Source organism: Herpailurus yagouaroundi, unplaced genomic scaffold (genome assembly GCF_014898765.1).
Source record: "Herpailurus yagouaroundi ecotype Mexico unplaced genomic scaffold, PumYag 67569, whole genome shotgun sequence".
Classification (NCBI taxonomy): Eukaryota; Metazoa; Chordata; class Mammalia; order Carnivora; family Felidae; genus Herpailurus; species Herpailurus yagouaroundi.
This window is the reverse complement of record NW_024420375.1, coordinates 4,347,891-4,369,707: the sequence shown is the minus strand read 5'-3', so window position 1 is coordinate 4,369,707 and position 21,817 is coordinate 4,347,891. Positions and strand designations below refer to the sequence as shown.

Here is a 21,817-nt window from a genome sequence, read left to right as displayed (position 1 = left end):
ATCTCTGCTTTAAACGTCTGGTAGAACTCCCCTGGGAAGCCATCTGGCCCCGGGACTCTTATTTCGTGGGAGATTTTTGATAACTGATTCAATTTCTTCACTGGTTATGGATCTGTTGAAGCTTTCTATTTCCTCCTGATTGAGTTTTGGAAGAGTGTGGGTGTTTAGGAATTTGTCCATTTCTTCCAGGTTGTCCAGTTTGTTGGCATATAATTTTTCATAGTATTCCCTGATAATTGTTTGTATCTCTGAGGGATTGGTTGTAATAAATCCATTTTCATTCATGATTTTATCTATTTGGGTCTTCTCCCTTTTCTTTTCCTGGCTAGAGGTTTATCAATTTTGTTTATTTTTCAAAAAACCAACTCTTGGTTTCATTGATCTGCTCTACACTTTTTTTTAGATTCTATATTGTTTATTTCTGCTCTGATCTTTATTATTTCTCTTCTGCTGGGTTTCGGGTGTCTTTGCTGTTCTGCTTCTATTTCCTTTAGGTGTGCTGTTAGATTTTGTATTTGGGATTTTTCTTGTTTCTTGAGATAGGCCTGGATTGCAATGTATTTTCCTCTCAGGACTGCCTTCGCTGCATCCCAAAGTGTTTGGATTGTTGTATTTTCATTTTCGTTTGTTTCCATATATTTTTTAATTTCTTCTCTAATTGCCTGGTTGACCCATTCATTCTTTAATAGGGTGTTCTTTAACCTCCCTGCTTTTGGAGGTTTTCCAGACTTTTTCCTGTGGTTGATTTCAAGCTTCATCGCATTGTGGTCTGAAAGTATGCATGATATGATCTCAATTCTTGTATACTTATGAAGGGCTGTTTGGTGACCAAGGATGTGATCTATCTTGGAGAATGTTCCATGTGCACTTGAGAAGAAAGTATATTCTGTTGCTTTGGGATGCTGAGTTCTAAATATATCTGTCAAGTCCATCTGATCCAATGTATCATTCAGGGCCCTTGTTTCTTTATTTGACCATGTGTCTACATGACCTCTCCATTTCTGTAAGTGGGGTGTTAAAGTCCCCTGCAATTACCACATTCTTATCAATAAGGTTGCTTATGTTTGTGAGTAATTGTTTTGTGTACTTGGAGGCTCCCGTATTTGGTGCATAGACATTTCTAATTGTTAGCTCTTCCTGATGGATAGACCCTGTGATTATTATATAATGCCCTTCTTCATCTCTTGTTACAGCCTTTAATTTAAAGTCTAGTTTGTCTGATATAAGTATGGCTACTGCAGCTTTCTTCTGACTTCCAGGAGCATGATAAATAGTTCTCTATCCCCTCACTTTCAATCTGAAGGTGTCCTCAAGTCTAAAATGAGTCTCTTGTAGACAGCAAATAGATGGGTCTTTTTTTTTATCCATTCTGATACCCTATGTCTTTTGGTTGGCGCATTTAGTCCATTTACACTCAGTGTTATTATAGAAAGATATGGATTTAGAGTCATTGTGGTATCTGTAGGTTTCATGCTTGTAGCGATGTCTCTGGTACGTTGTCTCACAGGATCCTCCTTAGGATCTCTTGTAGGGCTGGTTTAGTGGTGACAAATTCCTTCAGTTTTTGTTTGTTTGGGAAGACCTTTATCTCTCCTTCTATTCTAAATGACAGACTGGCTGGATAAAGGATTCTCGGCTGCATATTTTTTCTGTTCCTCACATTGAAGATTTCCTGCCATTCCTTTCTGGCCTGCCAAGTTTCAGTAGAGAGATCCGTCACGAGTCTTATGGGTCTCCCTTTATATGTTAGAGCACGTTTATCCCTAGCTGCTTTCAGAATTTTCTCTTTATCCTTGTATTTTGCCAGTTTCACTATGATATGTCATGCAGAAGATCGATTCAAGTTACGTCTGAAGGGAGTTCTCTGTACCTCTTGGATTTCAATGCCTTTTTCCTTCCCCAGATCAGGGAAGTTCTCAGCTATGATTTCTTCAAGTACACCTTCAGTACCTTTCCCTCTCTCTTCCTCCACTGGAATACCAATTATGCGTATATTATTTCTCTTTAGTGCATCACTTAGTTCTCTAATTTTCCCCTCATGCTCCTGGATATTTGTATCTCTCTTTCTCAGCTTCTTTTTCCATAATTTTATCTTCTAGTTCCCCTATTCTCTCCTCTGCCTCTTCAATCCGAGCTGTGATTGCCTCCATTTTATTTTGCTGCTCATTAATAGCATTTTTTAGCTCTTCCTGGCTGTTCCCTAGTGCCTTGATCTCTGTAGCAATAGATTCTCTGCTGCCCTTATACTGTTTTCAAGCCCAGTGATTAATTTTATGACTATTATTCTAAATTCACTTTCTATTATATTGTTTAAATCGTTTTTGATCAGTTCATTAGCTGCCACTATTTCCTGGAGATTCTTCTGAGGAGAATTCTTCCGATTGGTCATTTTGGATAGTCCCTGGAGTGGTGTGGACCTGCAGGGCACTTCCCCTGTGCTGTCTTGAATAACTTGCGTTGGTGGGCAGGGCCGCGTCAGACCTGTTGTCTGCCCCTGGGCCACAGTCAGACTGATGTGTACCTTCTCTTCCCCTCTCCTAGGAGCGGGATTCACTGTGGGGTGGCGTGGCTCGTCTGGGCTACTTGCACACTGCCAGGCTTGTGGTGTTGGGGATCTGGCGTATTAGCTGGGGTGGATCGGCAAGGTGCACAGGGGCGGGAGGGGCAGGGTCAGCTCACTTTTCCTTTGGTGATCCGCTTCGGGAGGGGCCCTGCGGCACCGGCAGGGAGTCAGACCGCCACAGGAGGGATGGATCCACAGAAGCACAGCGTTGGGTTTGCCCGGTGCAAGCAAGTTCCCTGGCAGGTACTGGTTCCCTTTGGGATTTTGACTGGGGGATGGGCGAGGGAGATGGCGCTGGCGAGCGCCTTTCTTCCCCGCCAAGCTGAGCTCTGTCGTCCGGGGCTCAACAACTGTCTCTCCCGTTGTCCTCCAGCCCTTCCGCTCTCCGAGCAGAGCTGTTAACTTATAACCTTCCAGATGTTTAGTCCCGCTTGCTGTCAGAACACACTGTGTCCGGCCCCTCCACTTTTGCAAGCCAGACTCGAGGGCTCCGCTTTGCCGGCCGGTTGCCCCTCTGCCCCAGCTCCCTCCCGACAATCCGTGTAGTGCGCACCACCTCTCCGCCCTTCCTACCCTCTTCCATGGGCCTCTTGTCTGCGCTTGGCTCCGGCGACTCCGTTCTGCTAATCCTCTGGTGGTTTTCTGGGTTATTTAGGCAGGTGTGTGTGGAATCTAAGTGATCACCAGGACGCGGTGAGCCCAGCGTCCTCCTACGCCGGCATCTTCCTCCCTATTTCTCTCTCATACCCTTTTTTTTAATTTTATTTTTTATTTGTTAAAATTTATATCCAAATTAGTTAGCATATAGTGAAACGATGATTTCAGGAGTAGATTCCTTAATGCCCCTTACCCATTTAGCCCATCCCCCCACCCACAACCCTTCCAGTTACCCTCAGATTGTTCTCCATGTTTATGAGTGTCTTCTGTTTTGTCCCCCTCCCTGTTTTTATATTATTTTTGTTTCCCTTCCCTTATATTCATCTGTTTGGTCTCTTAAAGTCCTCATATGAGTGAAGTCATATGATTTTTGTCTTTTTCTGACTGACTAATTTCACCTAGCATAATACCCTCCAGTTCCATCCACGTAGTTGCAAATGGCAAGATGTCATTCTTTTTGACTGCTGAGTAATACTCCATTGTGTATATATACCACATCTTCTTCATCCATTCATCCTTCAATGGACATTTGGGCTCTTTCCATACTTTGGCTATTGTTGATAGTTCTGCTGTAAACATGGGGGTGCATGTGTCCGTTCAAAACAGCACACCTGTATCCCGTGGATAAATACCTAGTAGTGCAATTGCTGGGTCATAGGGTATTTCTATTTTTAGTTTTTTGAGGAACCTCCATACTGTTTTCCAGAGTGGCTGCACCAGCTTGCATTCCCATTCTCATACCCTTTTAATGGTTGTGTATTTAGTCTTATACTATTGTCTTTATTTATACTCTGTATTAGTTTGTTAGTGCTGCCCCCTTCATAATAAGTTTGCTTCTATGGCTCCAAGTATTCCCTCTTTGGAGAATACTGGAAACCTTTTTATTTTTATTCCTAACAATCAACTTAAATTTTGAAGTATCTACTCTATGCAAAACACTGGGCTAAGCTCTGTAAACATTTTCAGAATTCTAGCCCCAATATCTATAAAACATCTTTACCACTTATACTTCTAATGTAAAACTGACCTCTTTTGTCTGCATTCTTTCACCATTCTTTCACCTATCCCATGAACATCAGATCTTTCCACATCCTTATCTCTTTTAATGACCTCACTATCACTCTAGTTTCCAAGGTTAGAAAGCTCCAGGTGGTTTTTGACTCTCTAACAACACAATCCAGTGTGGTACTAAGCTCCTATGAAATGTCTCCAGTCACTTGACTTTCGGGTTGGTGCTATATGGGAAATAATCCTGTATAGTTTACTCTTCCCTTCCCATGAGAAACTCTGTTCTCCTTTGAGACTTATGCCATCTGGCTCTGTTGATCCCCTGCTTCTCTAATACATTCCCTTAGCTTATAGCCTTCCTCTTCTTCCCCAGATCCTGCCATAGTGCTAGATTTCAGCATCACAGTGAATGCCATCTAACATTTTAGCCTCAAAATTTTTGGATATCCATAACCCTAGGGACCTTTCCCTCCACCTCTATGTTACCCACTCATTTTGAGGACCAAACTTTAGAACTATCCCACATCATATATCTTCCGTTTCAAAAACATCCAGTTTATGGTCATAGCTACATATTATTTCAGTGTTTTTTTCTTCCTATGACATTTGTCTCTAATTTCTCCTAGTCTGTTCTTCCCTACCTATTTGCTGATCATTTAAATATCTTAATCACCAGTACTCTACAACTCTACTATACCCACCAGAAAAATCATAATGCCACATCAGTCTTACCGTCTACATTTTCTTTTTCTATTAGGCTCTTTATTTTAATTCCAGTATAATTGACCTTCAATGTTATATTAGGATCAGATGTACAATATAGTGATTTAACGATTATATACATTACTCATTGCTCTTTATGATAAGTATTCTTTAATCCCTATCACCTATTTTACCCATCCCTCTGGTAACCATCCCCTCACACACCACTCCTCTGGTAACCATCAAATTATTCTCTATAGTTAAGAGGCTGTTTCTTGTTTTGTCCCTCACTCTCTTTTTTCCTTTGCTTCTTGTTTTATTTTTAAAATTTCACATATGAGTGAAATCATATGGTATTTGTCTCTCTCTGACTTATTTATTTCACTTAGCATTATACTCCCTAACGTCATCCATATTGTTGCAAACGGCAAGACTTCATCCATTTTTATGGCTGGACAATATTCCATTGTATATGTACCCCACCTCTTCTTTATCCATTCATCTGCCAGTGGACCTTTGGGCTGCTTCTATAATTTGCCTATTGTTGATAGCTCTACTGTAAACATTGGGGTGCATGTGTTCCTTCAAACCAGTATTTTTGTATCCTTTCAGCAAATACCTAGTAGTGTAATTGCTGGGTCAAAGGGTAGTCTTATTTTTAACTTTTTGAGGAACCTCCATACTGTTTCCCACAGTGGTGCACCAGTTTGCATTCCCACCAACAGTGAAAGATGGTTGCTTTTTCTTCACATCCTCAACAACACTTGTTTCTTAAGTTTTTGATTTTAGCCATTCAGTAGGTGTGAGGTGATAGCTAATTGTAATTTTGATTTGGATTTCCCTGATGATGAATGATGTTGAGCATCTTGTCATGTGTCTGTTGGCCATCTGTATATCTTCTTTGGAGAAATGTCTGTTCATGTGTTCTGCCCATTTTTTTAATTGGCTTATTTGTTTTTGGGGTGTTGAATTGTATCAGTTCTTTATATATTTTTGATATTAATCCTTTATCAGATATGTCATTTACAAATATCATCTCCCATTGAGTGGGTTTCCTTTTAGTTTTATTGATATTTCCTTTGCCATGCAAATGCTTTTTATTTTGATGTAGTCCCAACAGGGAAATTTTTGCTTTTATTTCCCTTGCCTTGGGAGACATATCTAGAGTAAAGTTCCTATGGCCAATGTCAGAGAAATTATTGCCTGTACTCTCTACTCGGATTTTTATGTTTTCAAGTCTCACATTTAGGTCTTTAGTGCATTTTGAGTTTATTTTTTGTGTATAGTGTAAGAAAGTGATCCAGTTTAATTTTTTGCATGTAGTTATCCACCTTTCCCAGCACCATTTATTGAAGAGACTGTTTTTTACCCATTGGATTTTCTTTCCTCCTTCCTTAAAGATTGATTGACCATATAATTGAGTTTATTTCTGAGTTTTCTGTTCTGTTTTCTTGACATGTATGTCTATTTTTATGTCAGTACCATACTGTTTTGATTGCTACAACTTTGTAATATCACTTGGAGTCTGGAATTGTGATACCTCCCATTTTGTTTTCCTTTTCCCTTTTTGATTTGCCTATTTGGGGTCTTTTGTGGTTCCATACACATTTTAGGATTGCTTATTCTCGTTCTGTGAAAAATGTCATTGGTATTTTGATAAGAATTGCATTAAACCTGTAGATTGTTTTGGATAGACATTTTAACAATATTTGTTCTTCTAACCCACGAGCATGGAAGGTCTTTCCATTTCTTTGCTTTGTCTTGTATTTCTTTCATTAGTGTTTTATAGTTTTCAGAGTACAGGTCTTTCACCTCTTTGGTTAAGTTTGTTTCTGGATATTTTATTGGTTTCGGTACAATTGTAAAAGGGACTGTTTTCTTAATTTCTCTTTCTGTAGCTTCATTATTAGTGTATAGGAATGCAACAGATTTCTGTACATTGATTTTTGTGTCCTGCAAATTGACTGAATTCATTTATCATTTCTAGTAGTTCTTTGGTGGAATTTTTAGGGTTTTCTATATGGAGTATCATGTCATCTGCAAATAGTAAAAATTATATTTCTTTCTTATCAATTTGGATGCCTTTTATTTCTTTTTGTTGTCTGATTGCTATGGCTAGGCACCTGTCCATCAACTGCTGAATGGATAAAGAAGACGTGGCATATATACAGTGGAACATTACTCAGCCATTAAACTGAATGAAACCTTGCCATTTGCAACAATGTAGATGGAACTAAAGTGTATTATATTAAGCGATTTCACTCATGTGTGGAATTCAAGAAACAAAACAGGTGAACATAGGCGAAGGGAAGGAAAAATAAAATAAGATAAAAACAGAGAGGGAGGCAGACCATAAGAGACTCTTAACTATAGAGAACAAACTGAGGGTGGTGGAATGGGCTAAAATGGGTAGTGGGTATTAAGGAGGGTGCTTGTTGTGATGAGCACTGGGTATTATATGTAAGTGATGAATCACCAAATTCTACTCCTGAAACCAATACCACATTAAATGTTAACTAACTTGGATTTAAATAAAATCTTGGAGGAAAAAAACAAAGTCTATATTGTTTGATAGTGAAAAAAAATGATTGCTATGGCTAGGACTTCAGTACTGTGTTAAATAAAAGTAGTGGGAGTGGACATCTTTGTCTTGTTCCTGATGTTTTGGGGGAGTCTTTTTTTATATATATAAATTATTATGTCATCTGCAAATAGCAAATTTGCTTCTTTTACTTCTTGCAAATTTTACTTCTTCCTTACCAATTTTAATGCTTTTTCTTTTTGTTGTCTGTTTGCTGTGGCTAGGACTTCCAGCACTATGTTGAATAAAAGTGGGGAGAGTAGATATCCTTGTTTTTTTCCTGACCTTAGAAGGAAATCTCTGAGTTTTTCCCCATGAAGGATGATGTTAGCTGTGAGTCTTTCATATAAGGCCTTTATTATGTTCAGGTAATGTTCCCTCTAAACCTACTGTGTCGAGGGTTTTATGAACGGATGTTGTACTTTGTCAGATGCTTTTTCTGCATCTGTTGAAATGGTCATATGGTTCTTATCCTTTCTCTTATTGATGTGATGTATCACACTGATTGATTTGCAAATACTGAACTACCATTGGATCCCAGGAATAAATCCCAGTTGATCATGGTGAATGTTGTTTTTTTTTAATGTACTGTTGTATTTGGTTTGATAGTATTTTGTTGAAGATTTTTGCATGTATATTTTTGAAAGATTGGCCTGTAGTTCTCTTTTTTTGCGGTATTTTCATCTGGTTTTGGTATCATGGTGATAACTGGCCTTATAGAATGAATTTGGAAGTTTTCTTCCTCTTCTAAGTTTTGGAATAATTTGAGAAGAATAGGTATTAATTCTGGTTAGAGGTTTATCAATTTTGTTGATCTTTGCAAAGAACCACCTCTTGGTTTCATTGATCTGTACCATTGTTTTTTTTAGTTTCTATATCATTTATTTCTGCTCTAATCTTTATTATTTATTTTTTATTTCATTCCTTCTGCTGGTTTTGGGTTTTGTTTTTCCTTCTTTTTCTACCTTCTTTAAGTATAAAGTTAGGTTTTTATTTGAGATTTTTCTTACTTCCTGAGATAGGCTTGTATTGCTGTAAATTTCCCTCTTAGAACCACTTTTGCAGCATCCCCAAAATTTTGGACCATTGTGTTTTCATTTCATTTGTTTTATGTACTTTTTTATTTATTCTTTTATTTTCTGGTAAACCCATTCATTGTTTATATTGTTTAACCTCCAAGTATTTATGGTCTTTCCAGATTTTTTTCTTGTGGTTTATTTCTAGTTTCATAGCGTTGTGGTCAGAAAAGATGCAAGGTATGACTTTGACCTTTTTAAATTTGTTGAGACTTGTGGCCTAATTGTGATCTATAATGGAGAATGTTCCATGTGCACTTGAGAAGAATGTGTATTCTGTTTGGGGATGAAATTTTCTGAAAATATCTGTTAAATCCATTTGGTACAGTGTGTCACTTATAGCCACTGTTTCCTTGAAACCCATTCTTTATTAACCACCCCCCATCACTTTAGGTACATGGTGTCATAGTCTACATCCTTTTATTTTATGAATCTGTTGACTGAGTTTTACAGAAATACTTATTTTTACTGCTTTTATAAGTAAAATAATTATCTTACTACTTTTCATACTCTTACTTATGGTCTTTCCACTACTTCCTTGTAGAGCTGGTTTAGTGGTCATGAACTCCTTTAGTTTTTATCTGAGGAACTCTTTATCTCTCCTTCTATTCTGATTGACAGCCTTGCTTGATAGAGTATTCTTGGCTGAAGATTTTTCCCTTTTAGCATTTTGAATATATCATGCCACTCCCTTCTGGTCTGCAAAGATCTGCTGAAAAATCTACTGATAGCCTTATGGAGTTTCCCTCGCATATAATTGTCTTCTCTCGTGCTGCTTTTAAAATTATTCATCACTAATTTTGCCACTTTAATTACTATGCCACACTACTTACTGAGTGTGGACCTCCTAGGGTTCATTTTTTTATGGGGATTTCTTTGCCTCCTGGATGTGGATATGTTTCCTTCTCCATATTAGGGAAATTTTCAGCTATTATTTCTTAAAAAAATTTTCTATCTTCTATTCTCTGTCTTCTTCTTCTGGGATCTCTATAATGTGAATGTTATTACCTTGATGGAGTCCCTGGGTTCCCTAAGGCTATTCTCAGTTTGCATAATATTTTTTTCCTCTCATTTTTTCAGCTTAATTATTTTCCATTACTCTTTCAGGTCAGTAATTTGTTTTTCTACTTCCTCTAGCCTCCTATTTATTCCATCAAGTGTATTTTTTTTAATTTTTTTTAACGTTTATTTATTTTTGAGACAGAGAGAGACAGAGCATGAACGGGGGAGGGGCAGAGAGAGAGGGAGACACAGAATCAGAAGCAGGCTCCAGGCTCTGAGCCATCAGCCCAGAGCCCGATGCGGGGCTCGAACTCATGGACCGCGAGATTGTGACCTGAGCTGAAGTTGGACGCTTAACCGACTGAGCCACCCAGGCGCCCCCCATCAAGTGTATTTTTAATTTCAGTTATTGTCTTCTTCATCTTTGATTGGTTCTTTTTTTATCTCTTTGTTAAAGGTCTCCCTGATGGCTTCCACTCTTTTCTCAAATTCAACAAGTATCTTTAAAAGACCATTACTTCAAATTCTCTATCAGGAATTCTACTTACATTTGTTTTACTTAAGTCTCTTGCTGTGATTTGGTCCTTTTATTTCTTTTGTAACATATTCCTCTGTCTCCTCATTTTGTCTAAGTCTCTGTGTCTTTTCTGTGAGAGGAAAGTCACTTACTTCTGTTGTTCCTAATGATAATAGCCTTATGAAGAAGAGGTCCCATAGTGTCTTGCTGTGTGGTGTCCCATTCCCCAGGACCTGGAACTTCAGGAAGGATTTCTTATGTGGGCTGTGTATGCCCTACTCTTGAGTCCTGGCCTCTTTTTCCTTTAGTCAAGTTGTCTGCAGGGACTCTCTTTTGCCTGTTGTTGTCAGTGTTTGGTCCCTGGCTGGGTGGAGCATATTTTACAAGGTATGTACCTGTCAGCGTGCAAAATGAGACCTGACACTGGCACTGGAACTTTAGTCCCACAGAACATGTGGATTGGGAGATAAGGTGTTGGTGGGGTTTCCACCTGTGTTCTGGGGGAGGGGACCTGCAACGCCATGACTGAGGCAAGCATGACTGGGAAGGGCAGATCCACCCAAATGTGGGAATGGCAGGATTTGGTGTAAGCAAGTTAACTAGCAAGTTTCAACACTGCTGGTTCCTGCCAGTGGCCATGTATTTATGCTGAGTGGTGAGGGACAGAAATGGTACCTTCTAGCTCCTTTATTCCTGGAAGGGTCTCACTGTGATCACTCAGGGACATGCTCTGAGATGAGTAAATAACTCTCCCTTTCATTTGTCCCCAGTGTGTTTCATACTGCTGCTTCCACACTGTATCCTGCTGGTTGTTTGTCGTGGTCTCTTAAAGGGCAGGGATTCCACTTCCTAATGCCCTCTGGGTTCTCCCGGAGCTGAAACTGCTAATTTTTAAAATTCCAGGCTTTAAGTCCTGCTGGTTGTAGGAATTCACAAAACTCATCCCCTCTTGCTTTCAAAGCCAAGTGTTATGGGGATTTTTCCTCCCCATTTGGGCTCCTCGGTGTAATAGTCTGTTTTTTGCTCTTCTCTGTGCCACCGGCTCCCTCCCCGCTACAGATGGCCACAGTCCATTTTGCTCCCAAATGGCATCTTTGCCCTTTCTACCTTCTTCATTGTGGCCTCTTCTCTACCTTAAGTTGTAGAGTTTGTTCTGCCAGTTTTCAAATTGTTTTCTGGGTTATTTACACTGATGTGAGTGTTATCTAGTTGTATCTGTGGGATGAGACAGTCTTTAGGTCCCCCTAGTCTGTCATCTTCTCAGCCTCTTCCATTCTGCATTTTCTGATCCTATACCTGGTCTACTAAATTCTGCTGGAAAGAAATCACACAAATCAGCAGATGGTAGCACTGTAATTCTGAAGTCTCCAACCCAGCTAGGCCCACAGTGCCTCCTGTTAGTCCTTGTTCTTACTGTTACTCAGCATTTTCATTCTTTTCAACCACTGTTCGAAACCTTCTGTTTTCAAGCCCATCCCTTGTTTTTGTCCTTTTTCTTGGCCTGCTACCAAGGTTAGATATCTTAATCTAGCTAATGTTAATATTATGATCACTGTCTGTTTCCCAACCCTCCACCACAATCTTACTTTTATCTTCACTTATCCTTGTCCCCTTTTCTCCAGTCTCAAAAAAGGTGTTTCTTCTCCTCTTTAAGACCAACTCCTCCTTCTAATGCTTGATCCTATCCTCATCCCAAGCCTTCCTAGAAACCTACTCTTTCCTCTAATCTTCAAACTCTTCCTCTCTTTTGGCTCTGTTTTTTAGTTCATTTACATACCTGTCACCCTCTAGTAATCCTATCTTTCCTTTCTCATCCGAATTTCTGCTTCTTTATATTCCATGCATTCTGCAGTCCTTTCCAGTGTGGCTTATTACTCCTCTGAAAATGCTTTTGCTTAATTTATTGAAAAACTCAGTAAATATCTTTCAATCCACACCATAGTAGATCTTTCTGTTTCATTTGTTGTTTATCTTTCCAGAAACTCTTAACTCACATGCCTTCTGTGATACCATCTCTTGGATCTTCTTCAACCTGAATTTTGCATTTTTCTGCCTCATTCTGGGCTTCCTCTTCTCTTTGACCCTTAATTGTTGGTATTCCTAGGACTTATATACATAGACCTTCTTACTCAGAATATTTGTTCTGGTCTGTCAGGCTCCTATTCCAGACCTTCTCCCTTTCCCTACCTCCTCACTTCTTCCCTCTCAGAAGATGACTTCACTTCCTATATCATAGAGAAAATTCAAGCCTTGAGACAAGAACTCCTCATTCCCACCCCAGGCTTTTTTATCTGCCCATTTCTTATATGAACTTTCTCAAGGTTGTATTCTGGGTTCTCTTATCTTTTTCTCTAAGTATTCTCCTTGACCCATCTCATCTCTTTGTATGCTAATGACTCCTGAATCTTTATTGCTGTCCTTTAAGACAGCCCCACTTGGATGTCTCACATTCACTTCAAACTCAGCATGTCTACAGGTACATGTCTAGTGGCTCAGTCAGTTAAGAATCCAATTCTTTAAATTAGCTCAGGTCATGATCTCACAGTCGTGAGGTCGAGCCCCGCATTGGGGCTGAGCATGGAGCCTGCTTGGAATTCTCTCTCTGCCCCTCCCCTGCTCATGCTTGCTCTCTCTCTCTCTCTCTCTCTCTCTCTCAAAATAAATAAATAAACTTAGAAAAACTCGACATGTCTTGGGGTGTCTGGGTGGCTCAGTCAGTTAAGCATCCAACTTCAGCTCAGGTCATGATCTCACAGCTCGTGAGTTCAAGCCCCACATCATGCCAGCTCAGAGCCTGGAGCCTTCTTCAGATTCTATGTCTCCCTGTCTCTCTCTCTGCCCCTCCCCCACTCACACTCTGTGTGTGTCTCTCTCTCAAAAATAAATGAACATTAAAAAATTAAAAAAAAAGAAAAACCTGACATGTCTAAAATTATTCAGCTGCACCCTCCTACTACTATATCACCCATGCCTGCTTTTCTCCCTATATGCCTGTGTCATTAAAGGCACACACCATTCTCAGTTCCACATATAAATTCCTGGGGAATCATTCTCAATATCTCCCCCTCTCACACCTCCTATATTCAATCACTTAACAAATCCTGATTTCTTTACCTTCTAAATGACTCTGAAATCCATCTAGTCCTCTTCAGTGCCGATGTCATGATCCTAATCTAGGTAATCAACATCTCTCACTTGCATTACTGCAATGGATTTTTAAGTTTTCAGTCTAGGCCCACTGCATTCTATCAGCTTATTCTTTAATCATCAACATTAATATGCTTTTTAAGGTACAGATATGGACATATTATTTTCCTGATTACAACTCTACAGGGGTTTCTGTTGCCAACCTCCTTCATATGGCTTATAAGGTCCCTTAGGATCTGGTGCCTGACCCTGTCTCCATTGTCATTTTTTACATGGCTCCTTCACACTTCATGCTCCTGTGGTAAGAGCATTAAATAATTCCTATATCTGCCTTGTTCTGTGCTGCCTTTGAGCCTTTGTTTCTGCTTTTTCTTCTGTCTGGAACAACTTCTCATACTTTTACCTTCACCTTTGCCAGATTAATTTCCATTCAGCCTTCTAGCAGAACTCAATGTCAATGTCATTTTCTCCAGGGATCATGCCTATCTCTGTACCCCTAGCATTTGGCAGTGCCTAGCACATTGGTGGCATTTTCTAAATGTTTTTCTAAAACGTAAAGTAAAAAAAGAGCTCAACTGTTGGGGTTGAAACTATTCCTAGTACCCCAGAGTGTTGCTCAGTTGCCTCTCTTTCAGTCCTCTCTACTCCTGCTACCAATTGCATTGCCCTCTGCAGGTCCCTGAAGCTTAGTAGAATGAAGTTTGGAAATCATTACCCAAGGATAAAATACAAAATCTTTAAAGTGGCACATATACCCTCCATAAAAATCTAGCCTCTGTCTGCCTTTCCAGATTCTTTTTTTTTTTTTTACCACCATGCAAGGTATTTTATGCTACAGCAACGTTGAAGTGTATGTAGTTTCCCCCTCCCCAACACATACACATTCTTTTTTCATTTCCATGTTTTATGACCATTGTGTACCTTCTACCTAAAATGGATTTCCCCATTCCTATTCCTTTCTTTCTCCTGGCTAACATTCATTCTTTCAAATTCAGCTTAGATATCAACTCTTCCAGAAAGCCTTTTCTGAAACCACTCCTTACCAGTCCCAGACATGATAGGTGTTGCATTTGGGTGGCTTATAATGTTTTGTGCATATCTTTATTTACCTAGCAGCTTAGTTTATAATCAGTTTATGTGTAATTCCATTACACTGTAAGCTCCTTTAAGAGAGAGACTAATTTATCCATCTCTTTATCCCTAATGCCTAGCATAGTACCTCATCCACTTAGGTGCTTAATAAATGTTTGTTAATAAATGAATGGATGACCACATGTGTTTTTCTGGACTTTCCTTAGCTGCATTATCATTCTTCCTTTGTACATTTTCCCTGGAGAATCTTTGTCATTTTTGTGTTTTTAGTTCTAAGTAATCAAGATTGTGTTATGTCCAGGGAACCCTATGATCACCGTATCCTGCATTTCCTGACCCAGACCACAGTAACACAATGCCATGAGGCCCCCAAGATAGAAAGATACACACAAAATATAATGGCAAAGATAAAGAAAGTGGCACTCTGTTAACTAGGTTTTTGCCCCCAATGCTCAACATAGAAAATGCTAGTCAACTTGAATGAACCAAATGGTACCTTCATTTTCCCATTATCCAATTCAACACATCTACCAGCACTGGAAGAACAAGAAGGTGCATGTTTGCCCCTGGTGCTTAGTGTCAAACTAAGCCTCAGCTAGGCCCCACTTGGATTATTAGCCCTCAACCAGGTATCTGTCCTCTAGAGGGAGAGTAAACAAAAGGGTCAGGGAACTGGCCTGGCCTCTTGCTTAGTGAGTATGATAACCACTTCACAGACATAAATATAAAAGGAAGAAAAGGGAGGGGCGCCTGGGTGGCTCAGTTAGTTGAGTGTCCGACTTCAGCTCAGGTCATGAACCCTGCAGTTTGTGAGTTCGAGTCCTGCATCAGGCTCTGTGCTGACAGCTCAGAGCCTGGAGCCTGCTTCGGATTCTGTGTCTCCCTCTCTCTCTGCCTTTCCCCTGCTCATGCTGTGTCTCTCTATGTCTCTCAAAAATAAATAAAGTGTTACAAAATTTTTTGAAAAGGGAGCTGTCCAGGTTTGGCAGGCTCAGAATCTAGAGAAGTGGTATCCCTGTCCCCCAACTCCCAAAAGAACCACACACAATTTTATCATTGGTACCCCAGTTCTATATTCCAAGTTTACCTTGTCTTCTACCATTCTCTAGCTATATAGTAGTTCTTATTATTACCCTCAAAATCTGTCTGGTCTTAAGGGTAAGGATAAGAAAGAGCCTTGGAGAAGCAACTATTACCAAAGCTATAACACACCTCACATTGGATTTTTTTTTTCCTACTTACACATGGAATCTCAGACATAAAGAGAGTGTGGCAATCTCTAGGAGCACATAGGTACTTAGCCAAAAAAGCAGAACCTAATTCTCTAGTCAAGAGATCCTTTTAGCTTTTTCATTTAGGTAACAGTGTTATGTACCTATCATGGTATGTGTTTCATAAAAGTTCCTCAATAACTATTGATCTCCTCCCATTTTCTTCTCTTCCCTTCAGAAGAAATTATGTGGCTTGAGAGATTTTTAGGTTACTATTAAAATAAAAGTTTCTATTGACCTCATCTTTCTTTCTTTCTTAGTTTCCATTCTAGCTGAGACAGAAGAAATCAAGGCCATTTTGAAGGACAAGGGAATTGATGTAGAGACCATTGCTGAGGTATACCCTATCAGAGTACAACCAGCCCGTATTCTCAGCCACATTTATTCCAGCCTAGGTAAGGAAATTGGTCTTAATAATCATTATAATAATCAAAGCATTATTCAATACAGGCTGATTTCTTTCCTTTTTATTTTTTCTTGGTTTTGTAACTGCTTTATTCAACTGGATCTGAAAAGGAATTTGGAGTCTTTGGAACCTAAGTTTCTAACCCAATATATCCTGAGCAGGCTTGATAATTTTAAATGTGTTTATGAAGTCTGGTACCTAGGGCATAACTGTTAGCAAACAATATTGTATCTTCATTCCAAGTGCATGCTTAACTAACATGTTCTCCCCTTTCTTGAGACCTATATTTCTGTTTTGAATACATGCTAATTTTAGGTAAAGTAATAGCCAAGGAACTTGTTTTTAGGTCTTTTTATACTTTGTCATGTAATGAATTGGTTGACAAAATTTTAAAATTCCATTTAATCTAAAACTTATTTTAATTAGTATGCAATTTTTATTTAATTTATGAAACTTTGTAATTTAAGCAAATTACTACAAATTACAGATTTATACAATTTGTTACAGATTTTACATTAAAGAAATTACTATGCTGTTAACTGAAAAAACAAAGAAAGGATCTGCAAAATTTTCTAAACTACCCTTTTGGAAGACTGAATAATGGCCCCCAAAGGTATCTAAGTCCTAATTCCTGGAACCTGTGAATATTACCTTATATAGCAGAAGAGATTTTGCAGGTATGATTAGTTTAAGGAGCGTGAGATGAGGAGGATTATCCTGGGTTTTCCAGGTGGACCCTAAATATAATCACAAGTGTCCTTATACAAGGAAAGCAGAAGGAGTTCATAGTATAGAAGGTAGGACATGTGACAACAGAACAAGATATTGGAGTGATGCAGCTATGAGCCAAAGATTTTTAAGGAATGCCCACAGCCTCTAGTAGTTAGAATTGAAAAGGAACAGATTCTCTCCTGGAACTTTCAGAAGAAATCGGCCCTGTTAATACCTTGGTTTTGTTTTTATTCTTGTAAGACTCATGTTGGGCTTCTGACCTCCAGAACTGTAAGAGAATATGTGTTGTTTTAAGCCACTAAGTTTGTGGTAATTTGTTAACAGCAGGAATGGGAAAGTAATACAGATTTTGGTACTGAGAAATGGGGTGATGCTGTAACAAATATATAAAAATGCGGAAGTGGCTTTGGAATCAGGTAATGGATAGAGGCTGGAAGAATTTTGAGTCACATGGTAGAAAAGTCTGTATTGCCTTAAACTGTTGGGATGCTAAAGGCATTGCTGGTAAGTGCTCAGAAAGAAATGAGGAACATGTTCTTGCAAACTGGAGGAAAAGGATCCTTGTCATATAGTCACAGCAGGAGATTGTTAGCTGAATTGTGTCCTATTATGTGGAAAACACAACTACAAATTATGAACTTGGATATTTAGCTGAGGAGATTTTCTAGCAGAGTGTTGAAATCATGACCTGGCTTTTTCTGGCTGCTTATAGTAAAATGCAAGAGGAAAGAGATAAATTGAAGGAAGAGCAGTTAAGCAAAAAGGAACTAGGACTTGATGAAATTCTCGGATTGGAAAAGATGATAAAATTAGGAGATTTACTGTTAGGAAAGCATGCTCTGGAAAAAAGGTCAAGGGTATGGCTGGACAACCTTTTGCTAGTGCTTCAGAAATATCAAAAGATCAGTGTATTCATTTACACAGTGGGCTCTTTAAAGAGAATAGGCTTGTGATTCGTGGATTCCCTCAACCATATCAGCAGAATCTAATAGAGATATTATTATACAGGAAAGATCTTGGGAGAGGACCCTCTTGGCTAACGGCATGAACCCCCATGACATATATGTAATACAAAGTTTTTGAGAATGTTCTACATGCAGAAACAATGCCAAATTGGACTGAAAGGGACAGAGAGAGGACAAGATTAAAGAAGGATATTGGACTTCCCAAACTCTATAGCCAGAAAGCAGGCTGATAAAACTACTAAGCTTTAAACAAATGCTACTCTTCAAGAAAAAGGAAGTATGACTTCAAGGGAGGTGCCTTGGGCTCAGATGGCAGAGCCTAAAACCACAGAGGATTACTACCATGCCTTGAAACCTAATGGAGTTTGCCCAGTTAGATTTTAAAAGCCCCAAACAGGGCTGTTGACTCCTTCCTTCCATTTTCTCCCTTTTGGAATGAGAATGTCCATAATTTGTATTCTATGCCTGTATTTTGAGAGAATATAACTTATTTTCTAGTTTCAAAGGTCCACAGGTAGGAATTTTGCTTCAGGATGTATCATACCCAGATTCTTACTCATACCTGATTTAGATGATGAGACGTGGGGCTTTATGAATAATGATATTTAGAAGGTATTTTGTACTTCAGTTGATGCTGTGATGTGTTGAGAGTTTGGGGAATGTTGGGATGGAGTGAATGCACTTTGTAAATTGGAGGGATATGAATCTTTAGGGGCCAGAGTATGGACTGTGGAAGGCTGAAAAATGGTCCCCAATGACATCCAGGCCCTAATCCCTGGCACCTGTGAATGTTACCGTATATAATAAAAGGGAGTTGACAATGTGATAAAATTAAAGAGATTGAAATAGGATTATTCTGGATTATCCATGTGGGCCCTAAATGTAATCATAGGTGTCCTATTTATAAGAGGGAGCCAAAGGGATATCTGCCTGTAGAAGCAGGACATGTGGGGACAGAAGCAAGAGATTGGAATGATACAGCTGCTAGCCTTATCCTCTAGAAATTGGAAGAGGCAAGGAACAAATTCTCTAGAAGGAACCAGCCTGCTGACCTTTTAATTTTGATTTTACCTTATAATACCCATAAGGCTTATTTTGGACTTCTGACTTTAAGAGCTGTAAGAATTTAAATATGTGTTATTTTAAGCCACTACATTTGTGGTAATTTGTTATAGCACCAGTTAGAAATTAATACAATCTTAAATCAAGCCACAAAAGGGCAAATTTATAAATAAAGATTCTATCCTAGATAACGGATTGCCACTTAGAGAACCAGAGCCTGGCTTTTGTGTGTGTGTGTGTGTGTGTGTGTGTGTGTGTGTGTGTGTGTGTGCGCGCGTGCGCTTTGTGTATATATGTGTGTGTGTATACTTTTCTTCTTCACCAAGAATGGTCTGTTAGTAATTATAGCCAAGCCAAATCTCATAGAGGTCAAAACCAGTTTCCTTACCTTTTTACTAACACCTATTTCAGAAACTCAATTTCTATGGCAGTTATGTAGATCTCAACTGAGATGGAATCAACCAAGGAGGAAAGGACCAACAGTCAGAGGTGACTTTTCTCTATCTCTCATAGGCACTCATAATTTATGCCAACAGGGCCTTAACTCTTAGAGCTTTTAATACTAAATATGACTCTTGGAATATACAGATTTCTCCTTTCTTCCATCCTAGCTATAAAGTACAAAGTCCCTTTTCTTTTTAATTCAAGTGCAAAGTTGAAATTTTGTAAAGAAACTTTACTTTAAAAAGGGGGAAACTTGGGGCGCCTGGGTGGCGCAGTCGGTTAAGCGTCCGACTTCAGCCAGGTCACGATCTCGCGGTCCGTGAGTTCGAGCCCCGCGTCAGGCTCTGGGCTGATGGCTCGGAGCCTGGAGCCTGTTTCCGATTCTGTGTCTCCCTCTCTCTCTGCCCCTCCCCCGTTCATGCTCTGTCTCTCTCTGTCCCAAAAATAAATAAAAACGTTGAAAAAAAATTAAAAAAAATAAAAAGGGGGAAACTAAAATGTAAACATAGAAATTAACAAGTTTATTGACTATAGATCTCAGATCCTAGTTAATTTCTGAGATATAGCCACAGCGTAGCTTGACTATTACAAAATACTGAGCCCTTTACTCAACCCTATCTGAGATAAATTCCAAGTCAAGTTTCTGAAACTTCTGAGATTAATTTGAGTTGATGCTTTACAAGCTGGGATGAATATCTCACTCCTTCCCAGAACCAGACTCCTGGTTTTTATCTTTTTGGCCATTCCCTCTAGCCTCAGACTATAATGTGCTCCTAGTTTCCAGATCCCAGTCTACTAAATGTTTTGACATAAGGAAGGTATTTCTCCATGTAGCCCAAATCTTATTCCAAGATCAAGTATTAGTTGATCTTGTAGTCACTTTCTTTGACCCTCTTAGAAAGTCTTTATGGTTTGGAGTTCAGGCAAGTCCTGTTGTTGCCTTTGACCTGATTCTTTCTGGCTGTCACTCAGAAGATGATAGGTTACTTCTTCACATGTATTGCTCTAAATTCAGCATAATCTTACTAGGATATAGGTAACTTCCAAGCTCTGGGCCATCATTCTTGGAATCTACCTGCATCACATCACATCTCTCCAACAAACTGAAGCAAACTCCCTGCTGGTCACTTTTTCAAAGCCTACACTTTGTTTGGGGCCTCTTACTAAGCTATTATTTCCTAGTCACAGGAAATGAAGACTGATGGATCTTGAGTTTAATGAGTGATTAACCATTACAGGGACTCAAGTTAACAAGTTGCATTTATTTTCCAAATGTTTTTTCTGCATTTGCTTCATTCATTCTTTCATAAGAATCTGTTGCTCACTTATGTACCAGGCACTGGGCTAGATGCTATAGGCAACATAGACACTTACCCAGTGAATTATAGTGCTGCCTTATAAATGTTGTAGTAGTGGTGTTATGTACAAAGCACAGGAGAAAGAGGATAGATTTGTCTGGGAAAGTCAGGAAAGGCATGATACGATAACTTATCAAATGAGTGACTTCAAATTTTTAACATTGTAACAATTTCACAATTCCAAAATTGCTTGAAGCATACATCAAGTGAGAACTGTACTACCACCAAAAAAAAAAGAGATTTCTTTACCAGGCATAATCATGTATATATGTTAACTAAATGGGAATGTCTGCCTCACCTCAAACACTGTACTTCATGTATTTCAGTTCTATAATATATTTTTTTAATTTTTTTTAAAGTATGAGATTAATCAACTTTAGGAACATAAGAACTTCATGAATGTTAAACTTAATTCTTTATATAGTTCTCTTTCCTAATCTGTTAGTGTGCATAGATACATTTATAGTTATATTTTATGTGTGCATATTAACTTGTTTTTTTCACTTATTCTTTCTTGTAAGTTTGTTTACATATTGAAAGAACTATGTATTACTCGATCAAATTAAAGTAATTATTGCCTTTTTATTAGGTACTTGAATTGTTTCCCAAGTTTTTATACTTCTGTGAATGCCTTTGTATAGGCTTTCATACATATACTCCTGCTTCTTTGGAGCATATTCTCAGAAAAAGGGATTCTGGATAAAAGAGTATGAACAACCTTGTGGCTCTTGTTTTGTGTTGCCAGAGTATTCTTTACAAAGACAAACCAATTTTTAGTGACATCAATAAATACAAAATATACCTTTTTATTTTTACTACCCCACTAACATTGAATTTCTATCATTTTTCATTAGATTAATAGTTTTATCACACATGCTATTTTAATTGCCTTTCTTTAATTCCCAGTGAGGATATGCACTTTTTTCAATTTTGCTTTACTTTTTTTTTGAAATTGTGTCTCCTATTGCTTGTATATCTAGCAGGATCTGTACATTTTCATATATATTTATCAGTTCTTTTAAGTATGCTTTATGGTAGGCTTTTATCAATGAAGTTTGTAATGTACATATATATTTTGTTTTGTAACTTTCTTTTAGATAATTATTTTCTTGCCTTTGTGCAAATTTTTGAATGACAAATGCATCCATTTTAGCATATATATATATATATATATATGTTTCATTTCTTCAGGAATTGTAAATTTATCTCCTAGTTTGATTTGAATAGATGCACT

General features: G+C 38.5%; 1 protein-coding gene across 6 annotated transcripts in view; it reads left to right on the top strand.

Annotated features, from left to right (window-relative positions):
* The window catches only part of PHKA1 (phosphorylase kinase regulatory subunit alpha 1), a 168,770-nt gene that overhangs the window by 56,709 nt on the left and 90,244 nt on the right, over positions 1-21,817 (top strand). For all 6 annotated transcript variants that reach the window (XM_040467720.1, XM_040467719.1, XM_040467718.1 and 3 more), the window contains exon 14: positions 15,877-16,011. In XM_040467720.1, the coding sequence (XP_040323654.1) occupies positions 15,877-16,011 (135 nt within the window). The remainder of the gene's footprint in view (positions 1-15,876; positions 16,012-21,817) is intronic.